General features: G+C 38.6%; 1 protein-coding gene across 1 annotated transcript in view; it reads right to left on the minus strand.

Moving 5' to 3' along the window:
* PDE4D (phosphodiesterase 4D) overlaps nucleotides 1–17,372 on the minus strand; it is a 798,342-nt gene that overhangs the window by 10,580 nt on the left and 770,390 nt on the right. The window contains 5 exon segments of the mRNA XM_028516375.2: nucleotides 1,842–1,941; nucleotides 3,275–3,439; nucleotides 5,823–5,921; nucleotides 6,513–6,685; nucleotides 8,054–8,147. Coding sequence (XP_028372176.1) covers nucleotides 1,842–1,941; nucleotides 3,275–3,439; nucleotides 5,823–5,921; nucleotides 6,513–6,685; nucleotides 8,054–8,147 — 631 coding nt within the window.

Below are 17,372 nucleotides of genomic sequence, written 5' to 3' on the forward strand. Positions count from 1 at the left end.
AGCAAGCCTTGCAACCTCACGGAGCCTTTGTAAAACAGGTGACCTCCAAATTCTGGGTTTGTAAATTTGATGATTAGAAGTCTTTCGGATCCTTTATTAAAGGAAAAGTAGATGAAGCTTTTGGCACTGGATGAGTTGGCAGCACCAGCTCTAAGGTGCTAACACTGCGAGTTTGAGCCGCTGGTGCTCAACTAATACATGGGAGAAAGGAAAACATAGTATCTATAAAAAAAGAGTTTATTGCAAACTAAAAATAATCACATAATTTTGACAGTGCATTTCACAAAGTTATGTATTCTAAGTTTAGAAGTTATTAAAAGGGACTCCTTTATAGCATGCTGTGAAGTCAGAACTTTTTTGTGCTTTTGGCTACTAAGCCTCCTCTGTGTCCTGAAATAAAATGCTTACCGGCATGATCCGGAATCAAAAGCTAGCTAAGGCAGTAATTCTCATAATGCCCTGGGGCGCTGACCAACCCTGTGATATTTCATGGACCAGATGCTGCTGCTGATTCACGCTCAGGGATAACAGCCTCATCAGGCCCCACCCTGGAGGGAACAGCCATCCGCAGCTGCTGTGGGAACTGTTCACCTCCCAGTGTGGCCGAGGTCCCACAGAAAGGAGATCCTAGCAACACCACTGAATAACAAAATATGTAAAGAACAGGGTCGGCTCTCCTTTCACCTCAAGCAAGTCATTAGCAAAAGTCTTAAGTAGACAGCCTGGCCACTGTCATTGTATTTGTAATTCTCCCCTAAATTTCTGCATTCCCTATCTCCATGGGTCTCGAACTTGGGAGACCATCGGATTCACGAGTGAACCGAGGACCTGTTCGCTTCAAGCCTCAGCCTCCACATACCTGATGCTCACCAGCATCCTTCCTCCAGTGCCAGCCTAAGCCCATCTGCCCTTGGAGGGTTCCATAATAAAGAATAAAGCTGGTCCTCATTAAAAAAATAAGTGATCAGAGTACTTGGAGACTTTATTATGAGTTGTTTTAATTTTTTTCTATTTTAATTCTAATGTAATAATAAAGGAACATATAATGTTGTATAGAGTAGCATACAAGAAACAACACACACCAGTCTGAATTTTGGATGTTATTAATTTAAATAAAAATATATATACCTTTCTTAAAGGCAAAACATTAAATTAAAACAACATTTTTATGAATTTGTTAAAAACCTATAAAATGACATCAAGACATGCACAACAATCAGAACAATAACTCGGGCCAGGCCGAGGAGAAGGACCAGTGTACGCTGTGCTGTACGGTCTCCCTGCTCTCCTCAGAAAGGACACGGTCAGCCCTAACCCCCGATACAACGTGAACTCAAGCAGCGGCATCTCATGTCTGTTACCATTTATGTGTTAATATTTAGTCAATGCTTTGGTGGCTCCTGAAGACACTGTGGTGTAGATTCTTATATGGTTGCTGGGTTATGAAATGTTATCCTGTCTAATCTTAGATAAATAAGTTCATAGACCAAACTTGTAAAATGTACTTGGCTAGCCACACATTTTAGGAAATCCATGACTTTCCTAATCTTTCTATATGTGAGTCACTGCAGTGCACTTTGTTATATGGTAGTCCAGAGGCTATTAAAAGATACAAAAATAGACTAAACATTCTAAGTATTCAAACAGAATATGCCTCATGGGATACAATGATAATCTTCAGAACTACATTACATTAACGCACACTCTCATTAAAATGAATATTTACACATCTCTAAAGAACTTTATGGGTCTGGAAACACCCCCAAAGTACATAAAGACCTTCATTCTAAAGTATACAAAGAAAAACTATCTTCTGCAAAAAAAAAATTAACTCCACTTACTTGTATTGATCAGAAACTGATTTGACACACCAGGATGATCTACATCATGTATTGCACTGGCAAAGATTGCTGCAAGAATCTCCAAATCTGTAAACACAGCCTGGAAAATCAGACAACATAGGTAACATCACTATTCTATAATAATACAAATTAAGGTTTAAACAAACAGGCAACTACTCAGTAGCATTTGATGGAAAACAAATGAAGTTTCAAAATATATTATTACAATGTGTCGGGAAGAGTCCTTTAGAAGTCATAACCTTTGTAAGTGTAATAATCTTGGAAGAAAATTTTTATTATTATTTTAAATATTATTATCCTTTATGGTAAAAACTTTTCCATTGGTTATATATTTTTAAACATTGCAAAAAGAGTATTTAAAATTATTTTTTATTCTTTCCCTTCATTCAGACCAGGGTTTCTCAACTCGAGTAGAATTCACATTTTTGGACAGATAATCTTTGTTATGTGAGGCAGTCTTGTGTATTGAAGGAACAGAGCAGAATCCCTAACCATGACATGTCAGTAGCATGTACTGCCCCCCCAGTTGTGACAGGTAGAAAAGTCTCCACATATTGCCAAATACTCCTTGGGGGGCAGGGGGAGAAGGAAAAGAAAGGAATCACCACCAGTTGAGAGCCACTCACTCAAATAATGAGGTAATAACATAGTTTTATAATGAAAACAATCTGAACTATAAAATATATTAGTGAAAAAGAATCTTTCCCCAAACAATTAAGGAAATCAAATTGCTTAAATAAACATTTACTGAAACAATTTCTTGGGATTTGGTGAAATTAAGGAAGTGTTTCCTGCCCTGGCTGGCATGGCTCAGTGGACTGAGGGCCGGCCGGCCTGAGAACCAAAGGGTTGCAGTTTGATTCCCCAGTCAGGGCGCATGCCTGGGCTGCAGGCCAGGGCCCCAGTAGGGGGTGCATGAGAGGCAACCGCATACTGATGTTTCTGTGCCTCTCCTCTCTCTTCCCCTCTGTCTAAAAATAATAAATAAAATATTTAAAAAGAGTTTCCTTCTAATCTTCTAATAAATTCTATGAAAAAATCAATTCACTGCTTATATTTAGAGTAATCATCCTTTGAACTATAAATGAAAAAGCCGTAAGGCTAAATTTAAAAAACAACAAAAAAAAAACAAATGAAAATTGAATAAGCCAGGCAGATGTGTTTCAGGACGGTCCACCAGATCGTTTCCAGGAAGCGGTGTCACGAACAGATGAATCCCTAAATACCCGATCGACTGGCAGACAAAGCCATCGGACTACGGATTTACCACCTGCACGTCTTTTCTTTCAAAACTCACATACTGGCAATGAAGTCAACTATTTTCTGTCCCGCAAACCCTTTACTATGCAAGTTTAAAGACCTTCACGAGTGGCAAGGCAGTATTCCCGAGGGTTCAGAAAGCAGGCTATTACCTCCAAAGCCGGCGTGGACAACAGCACGTGCGTCGACTGGACGACGTCTGCGGCGTGGATGTTGTTGTGGTAGGCCACGTCGGCGTGGTAATGGTCTTCCAGGGTCATAAGGTATGTGATTAAAGTGTCCACTGGAATTTTAAAGGTTTTTAATAAATCCCGTTCCTGTAGGAAAAGAAGTCCTCTTAACATTTTGTCCTTACATAAAAAGATTTTCTATAGAGTGTGTTAAAATAAAAAAAAAATCACACCTGGAAACAGAAATAGCACTCTCTCTCACAATGTCTGGTGAGGAAAATGGGAATCTTTGGGGAGATCCAGGGACTTTATTTATTTATTTATTTTAGTGCCAAGGTTGGGAACTCTGGTCTAGGCAAAAAGTTCTCTTTTTCAAAATTGATTATGCTATTACAGTTGTCCCAGTTTTCCCCCCTTTGACCTCCTCCACCCAGTAATCCCCACTCCCTCCAGTGATCCCTTGCTCTGTTCATGTCCATGGGTCATGAATATAAGTTCTTTGGCTACTCCACTTCCTATACTTGCTCTTAACATTCCCCTGCCTACTCTGTAACTACCAATTTGTGCCTCTTAATCCCTTCACCTTTTTCACCATTTTTCTAGACTCCTTGCCCCACTGGCCACCTTTCCAATGTTCTCTGTGTCTATGATTCTGTTTCTGTTCCACTTGTTTGCGTAATTTGTTCTTTAGATTTAATTGTTGATAGTCATGTATTTATTACCATTTTTATGTTCATAGTTTTGATTTTCTTTTTCATAAGTTCCTTTAACATTTCATATAATAATGGCTTGGTGATGATGAACTCCTTTAGCTTTACCTTGTCTGGGAAGACTTTATCTGGCCTTCCATTCTAAATGATAGTTTTGCTTGGATACAGTAATCTAAGTTGTAGGTCCTTGTTTTTCATCAGTTTGAATACGTCTTGCCAGTCCCTTCTAGCCTGCAAAGTTTCTTTTGAGAAATCAGCTGACAGTCTTATGGGAACTCCTTTGTAGGTAATTATTTACTTTTCCCTTGCTGCTTTTAAAATTCTCATTTTATCTTTAACCTTTGGCATTTTAATTATGATGAGTACTGGTGTGGTCTTCTTTGTGTCCATCTTGTTTGGGACTCTCTGTGCTTCCTGGACATGTATGTCTATTTCCTTCACCAAATTAGGGAAGTTTTATTTTATTATTTATTTCCAAATAGGTTTCCAATTTCTTGTTCTTTCTCTTCTCCTGCTGGTACCCCTATGATACAAATGTTGGAAGATTTGAAGTTGTCCCAGAGGCTCCTTACACTATCCTTGATTTTTTTTTGGGGGGGGGGATTCTTTTTTCTTCTTGCTGTATTGATGTCTTTTTCTTCCTTATGTTCCAAATCACTGACTGGATTGTTGGCTTCATCCACTCTGATGTTGACTCTCTGTAAATTGTTCTTAATTCAATTAGTATACCCTTCATTTCTGCCTGCATCTTTTTTATGCTGTTGAAGTACCCACACTGAGTTCCTTGAGCATCCTTATAACCAGTGTTTTGACCTCTGCATCTGATAGATTGCTTATCTCCATTTTGTTTAGTTCTTTTTCTGGAGTTTTGACCTGTTCTTTATTTGGGCCATGCTTCTCTGTCTTCCAATTTTGGCAGCCTCCCTGTGTTTGTTTCTATGTGTGGATACAGCTGCTATGACCCACTGGCTTGGTAGCGTGGCCCAATGTAGTAGGTGTCCTGTAGGGTCCAGTGGCACAGCCTCCCCTATCACCTAAGCTGGTACTTGAAGTGAGCCCTCTATGTGTGCTGAGTACTCCCTCCTCCTGCACATGAGTCTTGATTGCTGTCAGCATGTCAGTGGGGAGGGACTTAGATCCAGGGATTTAGGGATAAAAGCAGTGTTGAGCTGTCCTTCAGAAGCCCAATGGTGCTTAACTAAAGATGTACAGTGTGAGCTGCCAGTTATAAAAGTGTCTGTGTCCCATAATCATTAAGTTAGTCTCAATCCAGTGCCACTGACTCAGCCACTAACTAGATCACATCAGTTGAAATGCAACATCCTTTGTAGGGCTGGAATCTGCCATTCTAGTCCTAGAGTTACTATAGCCTCAACTCCTCATTTAGATCTTAACCTTGCACTGAAACAAAGGGAGCTCAACAAGAATGAGAAACTGATGTGAAGAAGAGGGTGGTTCGCAAAACTGTGAAGAAATTACACCCTAAGACTAGTCAGCAGGGGGCTGATTCATTTTTTTAGAGTTAGTACTGTGTTCTCTAGATGAGTCAAGGTCATGTGGATGGTTTTTAAACTATTATTTTAATGAATCGCTTCAATTTTCCCACGTATCTTTTTTTAAATAGAAAAAGATTAATAATATCGGTTTATTTGTATTTTGCCCACATTTCAACTGTTCTGTATTCTTATTCTTTCCCAGGTAAAAGGACAAAAAAGAAAAAAGTGCAAAATATGCAAAAGACGGTGAGTAGCAAAGACGACAAAATGCATGCACCAGGCACAGCCTGGACACGAAGCCGCGGGGTCGCTGAGCCACACTACCTGGAAGATGGTGTGCATGATAACAGTCAGAGGCCGGTTGCCAGACAGCTCCGCGATTCTGAACACATGAAGGCCCCATTTGTTCACATCTTCTAGCTCCTGGGGTACAAATCAGGCAGAGAAAATCAGAAAGCAGAGGTAGAACATGAACCAATGAACATATTCATTTAAAAATTACTGACTTTAATGTAAAGAAAGTTAGATTTTTAAAAACTGATTCATTTGAAATGTAATGGATGCACCACCTAAGTACAGGCACATTTTAGGCAAATTTACTTAGACATACTAAAAACTAAATAGTATTGCTTAACCTCCTGTCTTTGACAATACAACATACTTACATACTTTCGATATAAATTTCAAATAATTTCTTCAATAAATAAGTCCATTCACAAAAACTTTATCTATTCTCCTAACAACAGAAGAGATAATACATTTCTAACTATTTAAGGCTAAACAATAAGATACAGAAGCAAAAAGGAAAGAACACCCATCACAAACCACCTGTGTATATCCACATATCAGTAAAACTCAAATAATATAGAAAGAGCTTTATAAACTGCATTCCTATCTCCAAAAAAATCCCCCATAAATTGATAAACTTGTCCATCCACTGAAAGAGAAGGAGTCAGAATGCATGAAAAGGCATTGTTGCATATCTATGGTCATGAGCCTTGCAACTTTCCTCACCTTGGCAAGGACGTCTTCTTGCTCGGTTTTAACCCCAAACCTTGGGATGCTTGAATTCGTCAGGCTGGAGCTGTGCATCAGCTTTTTGACCCCACTGATCTGAGACATTGGCCTTTTCTTTTTCTCTTTTTCCTTCTGAGTTGGAGAAGGAATTTCCACTTCATGTTGCTTGTCTTAAAAACAGAGAAAATATTCTACATTTACTCTTATTTCTACCTGGGCCTTTAAAAAAAGCGTAACATATATACTGGACAGGCTTTAAATTATCATTGTATGTTCCAGGAAATATTTCCAGGTAAAGCTCCTTTTAGAGAAGTTGAGTATTTACAACTTGATGTGGATTTAATTTGACACCCCAAATTAAGCAAATAAATCTCACTGCAAAACAATTCACATCAAATGTATTCACTGGTTAGCACTTTGATAGGATGCTCTAATTAATTTTTTGGAAACACTTATCATGATAGTAGACTTGGAAAAAGCAAAACACATTGGCTATTTCCACTGTTCATCAACTCCATTCCTATCTGAAATTCACTCAGTAGCTTCAAAACTGCTCTTGTCAAGTAAGGACTCCAGTTTCAACACTGCTTGGAAATGGGAGCCACGTCCTTCGTAAACGTAAAAACAGCAGTGGAAACCCGACAGCTTACAGAAATGGATCACACTGTGGGAGCTAGACGGCTTATCTGAAGGACTCAGATTGCTTCCGCTAGTCCACATTTTCTACACTAGAGGGAGATAGGAGTTGTGATGTCACAAGGTTTAATGGAAAGTGCAGAGAATCTCCATTGCTCTCTGACAGGTGAACATCAGATCCACAAAAGCTGTTCTTTTCAAATAAAAGACACAAGATGTATCAGTACCTTCCTGCCTGATGGGGTGAAGCTCCTCTAACTCATCCTTGCACATACTGTGTGTTATAATAGTGTATATGCTAGTAAGATATTCAGCAACTTGGTTTTGTAAGTAAAGTCAAATCAAGGACATGTACAAGTTACTGATGTTCCCTTACTGCATTTTTTCTCCTGTGAATGGGCGGTGGGGGTAGTGCTTTCCCGGCACACAACTCTCAGCTATTGTTATGCCCAAGTGTTTCTTTAGCAACTGCATTCTATCTCTCTGCTTCGTCAGTTCACCAGGCGTGGTATCCATTAGACCATCAACCCTCTGAGGGCAGGGACCACTTCTAGTTTATCATTAAATACCTAGTGCCCAGCAAACGGCTGACGCTGAGCAAGAATTTGTTGAATGCATGTACAGATCTCTTTAAAAAATATATTTCACAGTTTCATAGTTTGGCACTATATAACTTTAGTTCAGAAAATCCCTAAAGTCTTGGACAAAACTAAAAGATAAAAAAATGTACTTTGTCACGTGAGGTTCTAAAGCTTAGGGGCTCGAACTATTAATATAAGGAATAAAAACAAATGAAATTCATGACACTTGATTTCCAAAGTTAGCTGGTGCCCTAACCCACCTCCCCAAAACAAACAACCCAAGAGGAAATCCCAAAAGTGCACTTAGATGGCTGCTCTCACCTAAGAACGTGTTGGATATGTACTCAGACACCTGGTTTCCAGACCGACTCATTTCAGAGAGATGGGTGAGCTCCCGATTGAGCATCCTTTTAAACTGAAAAACAGATAAAATAAAATAATAGAAGATGAACGAACATTTAAGTGGAAGAACATAAGCGCGTGCCAAGATACAGAAAATATGACCAAAGAATTTTTAAAGTGCCCTGAAGCCTTAGATGGGTGCGATGTGAGGGAACTTTCTGCAGTGACAGAGACTCCACAACCTGTGCTGTGCGTTACAGGGACCGCCGGCCACACGGGCTAGTAAGCACTTACATCGTAGCTAGAGCAAAAGAGAGCTGAGTTTTGAATTTTATTTAATTTTAATTTAAAGGGCATTAAAAAAGTAAAGTGTTAGTAGTATTTAGAGAAAGAAAAAACCCCTAACTGATAGGCACACAAAAGGCTGCCATACAATAAAATGCGGTATATTTTGTATCCAATTATCATTAGCAAAAATGAGTGTGTGCATGGGTCAGAGGTTAAACTGTAGTCTTTTACCCCAAAGCAAAACCGAACACACTTGAGTACTTTGCCAGAATTACAGAGAAATAACATATTCGAATGGATGCTATATAATGTTTCCTTTCTGAAGTTTTTTCCAAGTAGGGAGTATAAGCTTTATTGGTTCTCAGCATCCCCAGAATTTTCGCAGTCCATTTCCCAAAGTCAGATTTATACAAAACAGGTCAATTTTCAATACTTTACTTCATTACTTCATAGTTTGTTTTTTTTTAACTGCTGCCACGGTGCCTATTTTATCCAAAGAAACCCTGGGATTTACCTGCCACCCCCACATCGCGTTTGAATCCAGAATTCCCAGAGATGGTATGTTTTCCCATCAACAACCGCTTCTTAATGTCTTCCTGGGACTCCCAAAATTGCCTAATTAGACCTTTTAATATACCTTAGTATTTCTCCTAACATACAGAAAAAATATATTTTTCTATATATACAGTTAAGTGTCCTATTAGATACTTGATCTAAAAAGTCACATTTTATTCTAATATTTAGTTGCCTTTAAAATTTTGAATTTCAACATAAGTTATCATGTAAGTCTGGGGGAAAGATAGTAGTGAGCTTATCATTTGGTGATATTTACAATGTAATTCTAACTCAGTATTTAATCAGTTTATTAAAATTAAAAAGAAAAAAACCCTCCTTCTCTGCATGAATCACACCAAGGTGTTCTAACTCAAGATAATCTGGCAAATTACTTTCAAAGTCAATCTTGTTGACCATATAGATTAGGTATAAGAATTTATAAGCACAAAGCACTAAGGAAAATCAATAAAAACATTTCAATAGACTACTAGATACAAGAAATGCTTATTAGCATTATCCTGCAGCCAAAATTGAACTGGCCACACCAACATAATTTCCTTTGGTTGTTAATTTACAAGTATAGAGAGCTTATTCTCAAACTCTGAAATATCAAGTTCACTTTCTTTGTTTATGTACTTTTTAATAATTTGTCTCTGATGGTAAATTGCACATGTGATACAGAAATCTAGAAATAAATTTAGAAATCATGTATATCCTCACTGCTCAGCGATAACCATACATAATTAGCTATACTTCCTCCTCTGCATTTTTTTCATTTGTATGGGTGTACATTTCTTAAATTGGCATCATGCAGTGTACAAAACATTAGTTGCTGTTAATTTTCACTTAGAATTATACATTATGATTCACTGGGGAAAAAGTAAATTTGGGGGCCTTCTAAGAATACTCATGAAGACATTTACAAATAGTGTTCAAAACATGTTGTCAATCTGTTATAAAGTTATATTTTCTTAAGTTATAGGCTATAAACTAATTAAGTGATCTGATATAAAGTGTCTTGTATTTCGCCTGGCACATAAGCACTCAACATTATTTGAGCTCTTTCTACTTCCCTGCGTCTTTTATAGTGATGGTTGATTTTTATCACCGCAGGACAAACAGATGTTACAGCTGGATATAGTTATGCCCATAAAAGTACCTATCTCAATATCTAGCTCCCCCGCTCATTCCGGTAAATAAGTTGGGTTATTATTCATATAGGAAATGGTCACCATGCTTCAAAAATATAATAATAATATGATGCATAAGACTCAAAGGTAAGTAAATCCTTGCTTAACAAATAAAATTTACTTTCAGAAAAAATCTTTAGGCAAATGTGTTCCAAAGAGTCTGCTAAACATTTTAAACATGCATTTAATGAAATAGCTCTGTGACCTGAAACTGTCCGTGCTATGAGCTAACAGTTGCTAGGAAGAGCTGCCCAGTCAGGACAAAGTCTTTTTTATAGGATGGGGAATAGGCAAGGCTTTCAGCCACTCCCAGCCTCTCCAGTCTATGCAGGAGCCACACTGACCACCTGCTCTCCATGCGTTTCTCTCCATGTAACTCAATGCAAGCTGTGGGGGGAGGTGGTTGGAAAAGTTAGATGGGGACCCAGTTGCCTACAGAACTACCTTCTAACTTGTAAGCAACATGGTATGAGGAATATGTCGCCATATGCTAAAGCTGAAAAACTGCATGGGACCTGTAGGTTCCCTACACAAATGCTTGAATTTATCTGGAAGAATATAAAGAACGAAGTGTAACTTTCCTGGCGGTAGGCTTGTATAAGTCATCAAAATAGCTGGTCAGTACACATAACCAAGGCAAAAAATGCCAGTGAAAGGAATCCATTGTGCAGACTGATAAATTACAGATTGTGCATTCCACTGATTATTTCTGCATCATATATAATTCCTGGACTATTCTTCTGCCTTTGTTCAAAACCCAAAAACATGGGGTGGAGAAATTGTTCAGTGCACACCTATCTCCCCAGCAAGGCGAGTGAGGGGCTCCAAGGTAGTCAACATTTCCTTTAACGTAACTAGAAGAGACGACATTTTAGGCAGTCCCCTTTCTTCTCAAGAGAAAGGGGAGGGAGGTCACCCAAAGGCAATCTTCGAAGAGTCTATTAAGTTATAACATAACATTTTCTAAAAGGAATTAAAATGGCCTCCCTTTTTTTGCTATCTCTATAAAACTTTGAGTCCAGGAAGGCAAAATAATAACCACAGTGCTTTTGATGCTGGCAGTTGATGTTACAATCTGGTTTTGGAGTGTATAGCTGGATGTAAAGGACAATAAACCATTCAACAATCATTTCTTTCCTGGGTGCAGAAAGATGAATTTTATTTTTTTATTGTTGTTCATGTAAGTGTGATTTCTCTCATTTTAAGACTGCTACATATTATTTGGATAACTATGTAAAATTACTGTGAGGAGGAAAATGATTAGAAAAGGTGACAAAATGTATTTCTCCTAGAATAATGCCAATTTACAGATTTAGAAGAGATAAAATATAGAGTTGCTTTTCAAAAGATCTGGTAGCAAAATGCAGAACAATTTATTGGAGCTCTTAGGTATTTTTAAAAGGGACCTCTAAATATTTTCTGATGATGAGTTATTTCTATTGGTTATTATCTAAACAGTCCGAAAGAATATATAGCATCATTGCTGCAGCAAAGGAAAGAGAAGATTTCTAAGTTAACGCTTCCAAAGCCTTTGTTCTCATTTGCATCGCAGGGTCTGTGCAGCGTGTGGAGCACAAAGGAAAGTGACATGCAGTTGAATCGAAAACTGCATTTTGCTTTTTAAACTCCAGTCCCTCGATTTAGTCTACATTTAAGACTGTTGAGGAAGAAAAATAAAACAATTAAAAATTTTAAGATTCTTAAATTCAACCCCTTTATTTGTGTATTCATGCCAATGTGCTACTGGGTACATCGGATATTCTCCTAGTGTGTAGTTAAGAGGATGGTAAAGGTTACCATTTAGAAAATGCTTGCCCCCCCCCAATAATATTCTATTAAAAGTCATTTAAATATGCCACACTGTGATACACTAAGTGTTTGGTAGATATCAGCATTAAAAGCTAAAATAAATGTTGCATTGGCTGTACAATAATCAATCCTTTGATATGTATAAGACTAAATATATTTATTTATCCTTCTTAAGGGCAATTATTTGTCCTCCTTGATATTATATTGTTTTTAGTCTAGGGCCACACCACCCTGAATGCACCTGATCTCGTCTGATGCTTTGTTGTTTTTAGCAATACAATATTAAAATATAAACAAAGCTGTCCAGCAAAAATTTTCCTCAACAAGATACACACTAAAATTCCATGCTGAGAACCCTAGAGGTATTGTTCATCATCATAATACAAATGTGAAGCCCTTTAAAGATGTGCCAAATATGAACTGCCTCAAAGCTAAGAGATGGCTTCTAGGAGGATGATGAGAGTTTCCTTCATTACCCTTTATACTTTTCTATATTAAAAAAAATTTAGCCAAGAAATGGCTATTAAAATTTCAATGAAAATCTGCATTTTATAAAAGCAATAAAAAAATTGGACTGTCCACAGATGAAAAGGGAGGTAGGGAATCCTAACTACCTGGACAACTAGAACTCAAATGTTTTCTTAGAATGCAGGAAAATCTCATAGCAAAGTGTACATTTTCCTTTAAAAAGAAACAAAGAAAGTGAAAAAATATGTCAATCTGAGTTTTTAAAGTAATGACAAAGGATTTTTAAAAATAATGCGTTATTGTGATACACACGAATATTCATGAATAAGTTTCAGTTTCTGAAGGGATGTTGCACGGGGGGCTGAACAAGGCTTTCTGCCTCCTGCCTCTGCTACAGCCATCACCAGGCTGGCACTGCCGGGGAGCACACAGGGAGCCTGCTGGCCAGGTTCACGGTTTTTATTCACTTCAGTGTATTAATCCATTTCTTCAGATTAACAAAAGTAGCAGTACCATATAACATAAATTTCTTCAAGTGTTACAAGTAGACAACCAATATAACCCAATAATATATTTAAGTGATATATTATTAAAGTATTCACTTTAATAATATATCACTTAAAAAGTCAAGTAATGTCCATCTTTAAATGTCATCTAGATCTCTACATACAAAGGTGAACAAAACATACTTTTCATCAGGTTAAACTAGTGCAGGTTTTTAGAAAGAGCCACTAATTAATTTCTTATAAATTTTAAGTGCTATGAACTGGAAGCCATACACCAGTATAAGTCATTTTGCTCAATAATTTATTGCCAGTGGATTTATTTAATTGCCTTGCAATTAATGCGCTTGATATTTACAAGCATAACTCGAATCCACACAACATGACAAGCAGAAGAACCCCTGTACACTAAAAAGCGATTTTAACATCCAACTACAACTAAAAGAAGTTACACAATTTCTCCTTATCTTGGCTACTAAAAACACATATTTCTTCTGCAGTCATGTCTAAGAAAAAGTAAAAGATTGCTTAGAAAGCTTAACTCCATTGTAATTTATTACAGCTATCAGTTACACAATCAGAATAATCAGGCTAAATAAACCTTACCTTTATGTAGCCCCAAGACACTGACAGTAAGTAGTTTGCTTCAGGCATGTTTGATTGATTATATAGAGAGACAGTAAGTTCTGAAACGTGTGTATATCTTCAAAACCTCGATAGTTTAATCTCCACAACCCTCGGAGTGTGTGGGTTTTTAAAGATTATTGGGAATTAAGTATATATAAGAAAGCCTTGCTTTAGATCCCATCTGACATCCAGCCGTCTTCCCACTGAACACATGCCATTTGTAAAACTCCAGAATGGAACAGCATTCGACAACTATTCCGAGTAAAGAAAATTCATGTGAGAAGGAAATATCTAAAGATCTAAAGGTCTGCATCTTTCTCCCCCTGAGCTCCCAGGATTAATGAATAATGTATGCCAATATGCTTAGCTGCAAGAAAGACAAGTTCTATCAAAAGCTACCAAATAAGGAACTGCGGAGAAGCTGGCAAGAGCGACAAGAAACCCCACCCATAAAACCTCAACTAGGCACCAATTGCACTCCATCTCAGGATCCATCAGGACAGGGGGCATGGACTAGGCCCAGGGTGCTTCGTGATTGGCTGGCAAGGGCAAACCTCTGAGGAGGAGAGTTTCCTCCTCCTCCTCACCTCTGGTAAACGCAGCTTAAAAATGGTATCCCTACAGCTGAGGCTGCCGCAGGAAAGGGTGAGTGGGCTTTCCCGCTCACAGTGATGAATAACCACCACAAAACACTTCAAAACTCATAGTTCATTCTTAAATAAGGATTGCCAATCCGTATGGAGTCATTTCTATGAATTTTAATATTCTCTGACTTCTCTCTCTTCAAAATAAAAGCTGCTCTGAAAATGGCAGTGAGGCATTCGAATTGCTTCTCTCTCCCAAATCCAAAACAAAACAAGTGGCTTCCCTGATGACACAGACACAACAAAGTCCTTCCTCCATCCAACATAAAAGTACAGCGTGGTTATAAAATACAGTTAATGCCCAGAATTCACAAATGGAAGGATGCATTTCCTCACTGGCGGTGCACGGCTGTTCTCAGCTCCCTTTGTTCACCTTGCTTAGGCTCCTACATTACTAAGGTACCATGAAGAGGGGACTTAAAAAATAGTTTATCTATTGATGCCCCTTCTATTGGGCTATTCTAAAAACATCTTAAAAGAATGTAATGAAAGTTTTACTAAGAACACAGATTCTGAGTTCAGATCCTTCAGGGCACAACCCTCAACACATAAATCTCTCGTCTTGGTGTGTCAGTGTCCTCCTCGGGAAATGGGTCACTGAGGTAGCGAGCCTCCAAAAATGCCCCTGCATCGAATCTGAGCTGGCCGGCCCGAGGGACCAGCAAGTGATGTGTTATGACTGTGGAGGGTGTCCTAAGAAGTCCTGCAGCTTTCACCTTGGTCTCCTTGAGTGTGCTGCTGGGATCTCTGAGTCACTCTGTGAGAAAGTCTGACTGTTCTAAGACTGCTGGGCTATGAGGAAGCCCATGCTGATTTATGACGAGGCTGCTGGGAGAGCAAGAGAGAGAGAGAGAGAGAGAGAGAGAGGGAGAGTGAGAGAGAGAGAGAGAGAGGGAGGGAGGGGGGGAGGGAGAGAGGGATGGGATCTGGGAGGAGAAGGGTAAGAGAGAGAGAGGGAGGGAGGCAGGGAGGAAGAACACACTTATATGTAAATAGTAATTGTGTTCTACACTCAGATAATCGTTAAGTGACTTTTTTACCTGCATGACTGCTGGTTGGGACCTGGAGCGATCCCCCAGGAAGGACTACCCCGTATATTCCAGAATGTCTAGCTTCCCTGGCTTCTGCCCATGAAATTCCAGGAGTACTCCCCAGTAAGTGTACCCGGAAGGTGTCCCCCATTTAGTGAAGGATCACCATTCCAGTTGCTTCATTTGCCTTGAACTGTGACCCCTAAATCAGGAGGATGCTTGAGGCAGGAAGCAGAGTTTCTTCTTTCTTTACACTTCTCGAAGTAGTCAGTGAACCGCAGGACAATAAGATGCAACTGTCAGCCCCCAATCTGCTGCAGTAAGGGATATGATGATGATGATGATGATGATAACAAGGCATCCTTTTTAAAAGCTCTGATTTAAATGAAAATGCATTTCATTTTTCCCATTATGAGAGCCAGACTAGGAGCTCCTTCCCATTGCCAGAGGTGGCAGCCTGCAGAGGAATCTAAACAATGCAGGCGAGGACAGGGCCAGACAAGATAGAACTCTTAGTGGGGCACTTGGCTTCTGAAAACTTTAATAAGAACTCTGTAATAGGTATGACACCACATTTATTAAGCATCTGTTATGCACCAAGAGCTTTATGTATCTTATCTGCAACCTTTGCAACATCTGGGTAGGATGGATATTATCCCCATTTTAAGGTGAAAAGGCAGGCACTCAAATATTCAGTAACTTGCCCTTTGTGACGGGGCTGAGAGCCAAATCCAGGCTTCTCTTAGTCTCTGCTCTTCCTGGTGTGTGAACAGTTCATCATATAATGAGGCTGATGCAACTCTGTGACAACTGGTATGAATTTAGGAGTGGACTCATTCATCCCCAATCCTGGGCTGACTTCATAGTGTCTTGAAGTAAAGGACCACAGCTCAGTGTGGTCAGATCTCTGGAGAGAGCGGATCTTATCAACTGCAGTCAGGAGGCTGGTGCCCAGGCAAAGGCAGCCGCGCCGACAATGAGACCTACTCACGTGCTGGAGTGATATGTGAGAAAGACACGGATGCCCTCGCACCCTGGAACTCAGATTCCTGACTTGGGGATCCTCTGTTCTCGAATACCTGGAGGTTTTATATACAAATGTGTGAGCCTGTACTGAAACATGAAAAAATTTTCCTTTGGCATTTAGTTCTTCTCTTTTTATGTCTTTCTCTAAAATCTCCCAGACTTTAGACTCCTCAGAATCTCTGATGTCACCCCTCTTTTATTCTTCCTTTTTACTGATACCTCAAGCAATCATCAATCTTTCTGGGCTATTTTACGATCTTTCAGGATATTTAAAATTCTGCTGAGGGAGTTGTGATCAAATACTGGCATCATTGACTTTGTAATACAGGTCAACAGAGATAAGACGAGTTCTTGAATAAGGGAAAAAACAAACCAAACTATGAAGAAACTGAAGCTCAGGTCAAGTGTCTCACCCAAGGTCACAAAGCCAGGTAGCAGAGTGGATCTAAACCCAGGCTGTCGGGCTTTAGAATACTCTAAATTGCCAAAAAAAATAGTATTTCAGGCATTAATCTATATTTAGTTTAGAGTTTATAAACATTATGTCTTTAACATAATAAATTCCAAGCTGTACAAGATAGTACCGTGCTTTCAATATTTAAGAAATTTAAAATAAGTGTATTAACTTTTAGATTTCTCCAACCTAACAGATTTTCCTGGTAACAGCATATTTTTGGTAGAACTTATACCTTTGGAAAATATTTTATTCTATATTCAGTCTTCATTTATTTTACACCTTTCTATGTAACACCAAAATTCTGGGAGCTGTTATTCATTAAGGAGCAAATCTGTATAAAGTGGGCTCCCACATATCCAATACTGTTCAGCTCAACACATGCGCGTCTAATTGCTAAATGCTCCCTGAAGAATTCTGAGAGAAGGATATTAAACATACTAACTAGAGCATACCAGTGTCTTTAAAAATCACTGGGTGTTCCTTCTGTTTCAATTACCTTAAAAGCAGTTTTAGAGGGAGATGACAATCTAGAATTAATTTATAACCTATATTTTAAATAATAATTTAAAATCTAATTTTTCATCATAAAAGCTATATTTTCTTTGATTAATGTTAATAGTACAAAAATCACCTTAATGTAAGTAAATCTGCTAAATCTGCTTGTGTTTACTGCCCTCTAGTGATAGTGGATCCGAATGCG

This window comes from Phyllostomus discolor, chromosome 3 (assembly GCF_004126475.2).
Source record: "Phyllostomus discolor isolate MPI-MPIP mPhyDis1 chromosome 3, mPhyDis1.pri.v3, whole genome shotgun sequence".
NCBI classification, from domain to species: Eukaryota; Metazoa; Chordata; class Mammalia; order Chiroptera; family Phyllostomidae; genus Phyllostomus; species Phyllostomus discolor.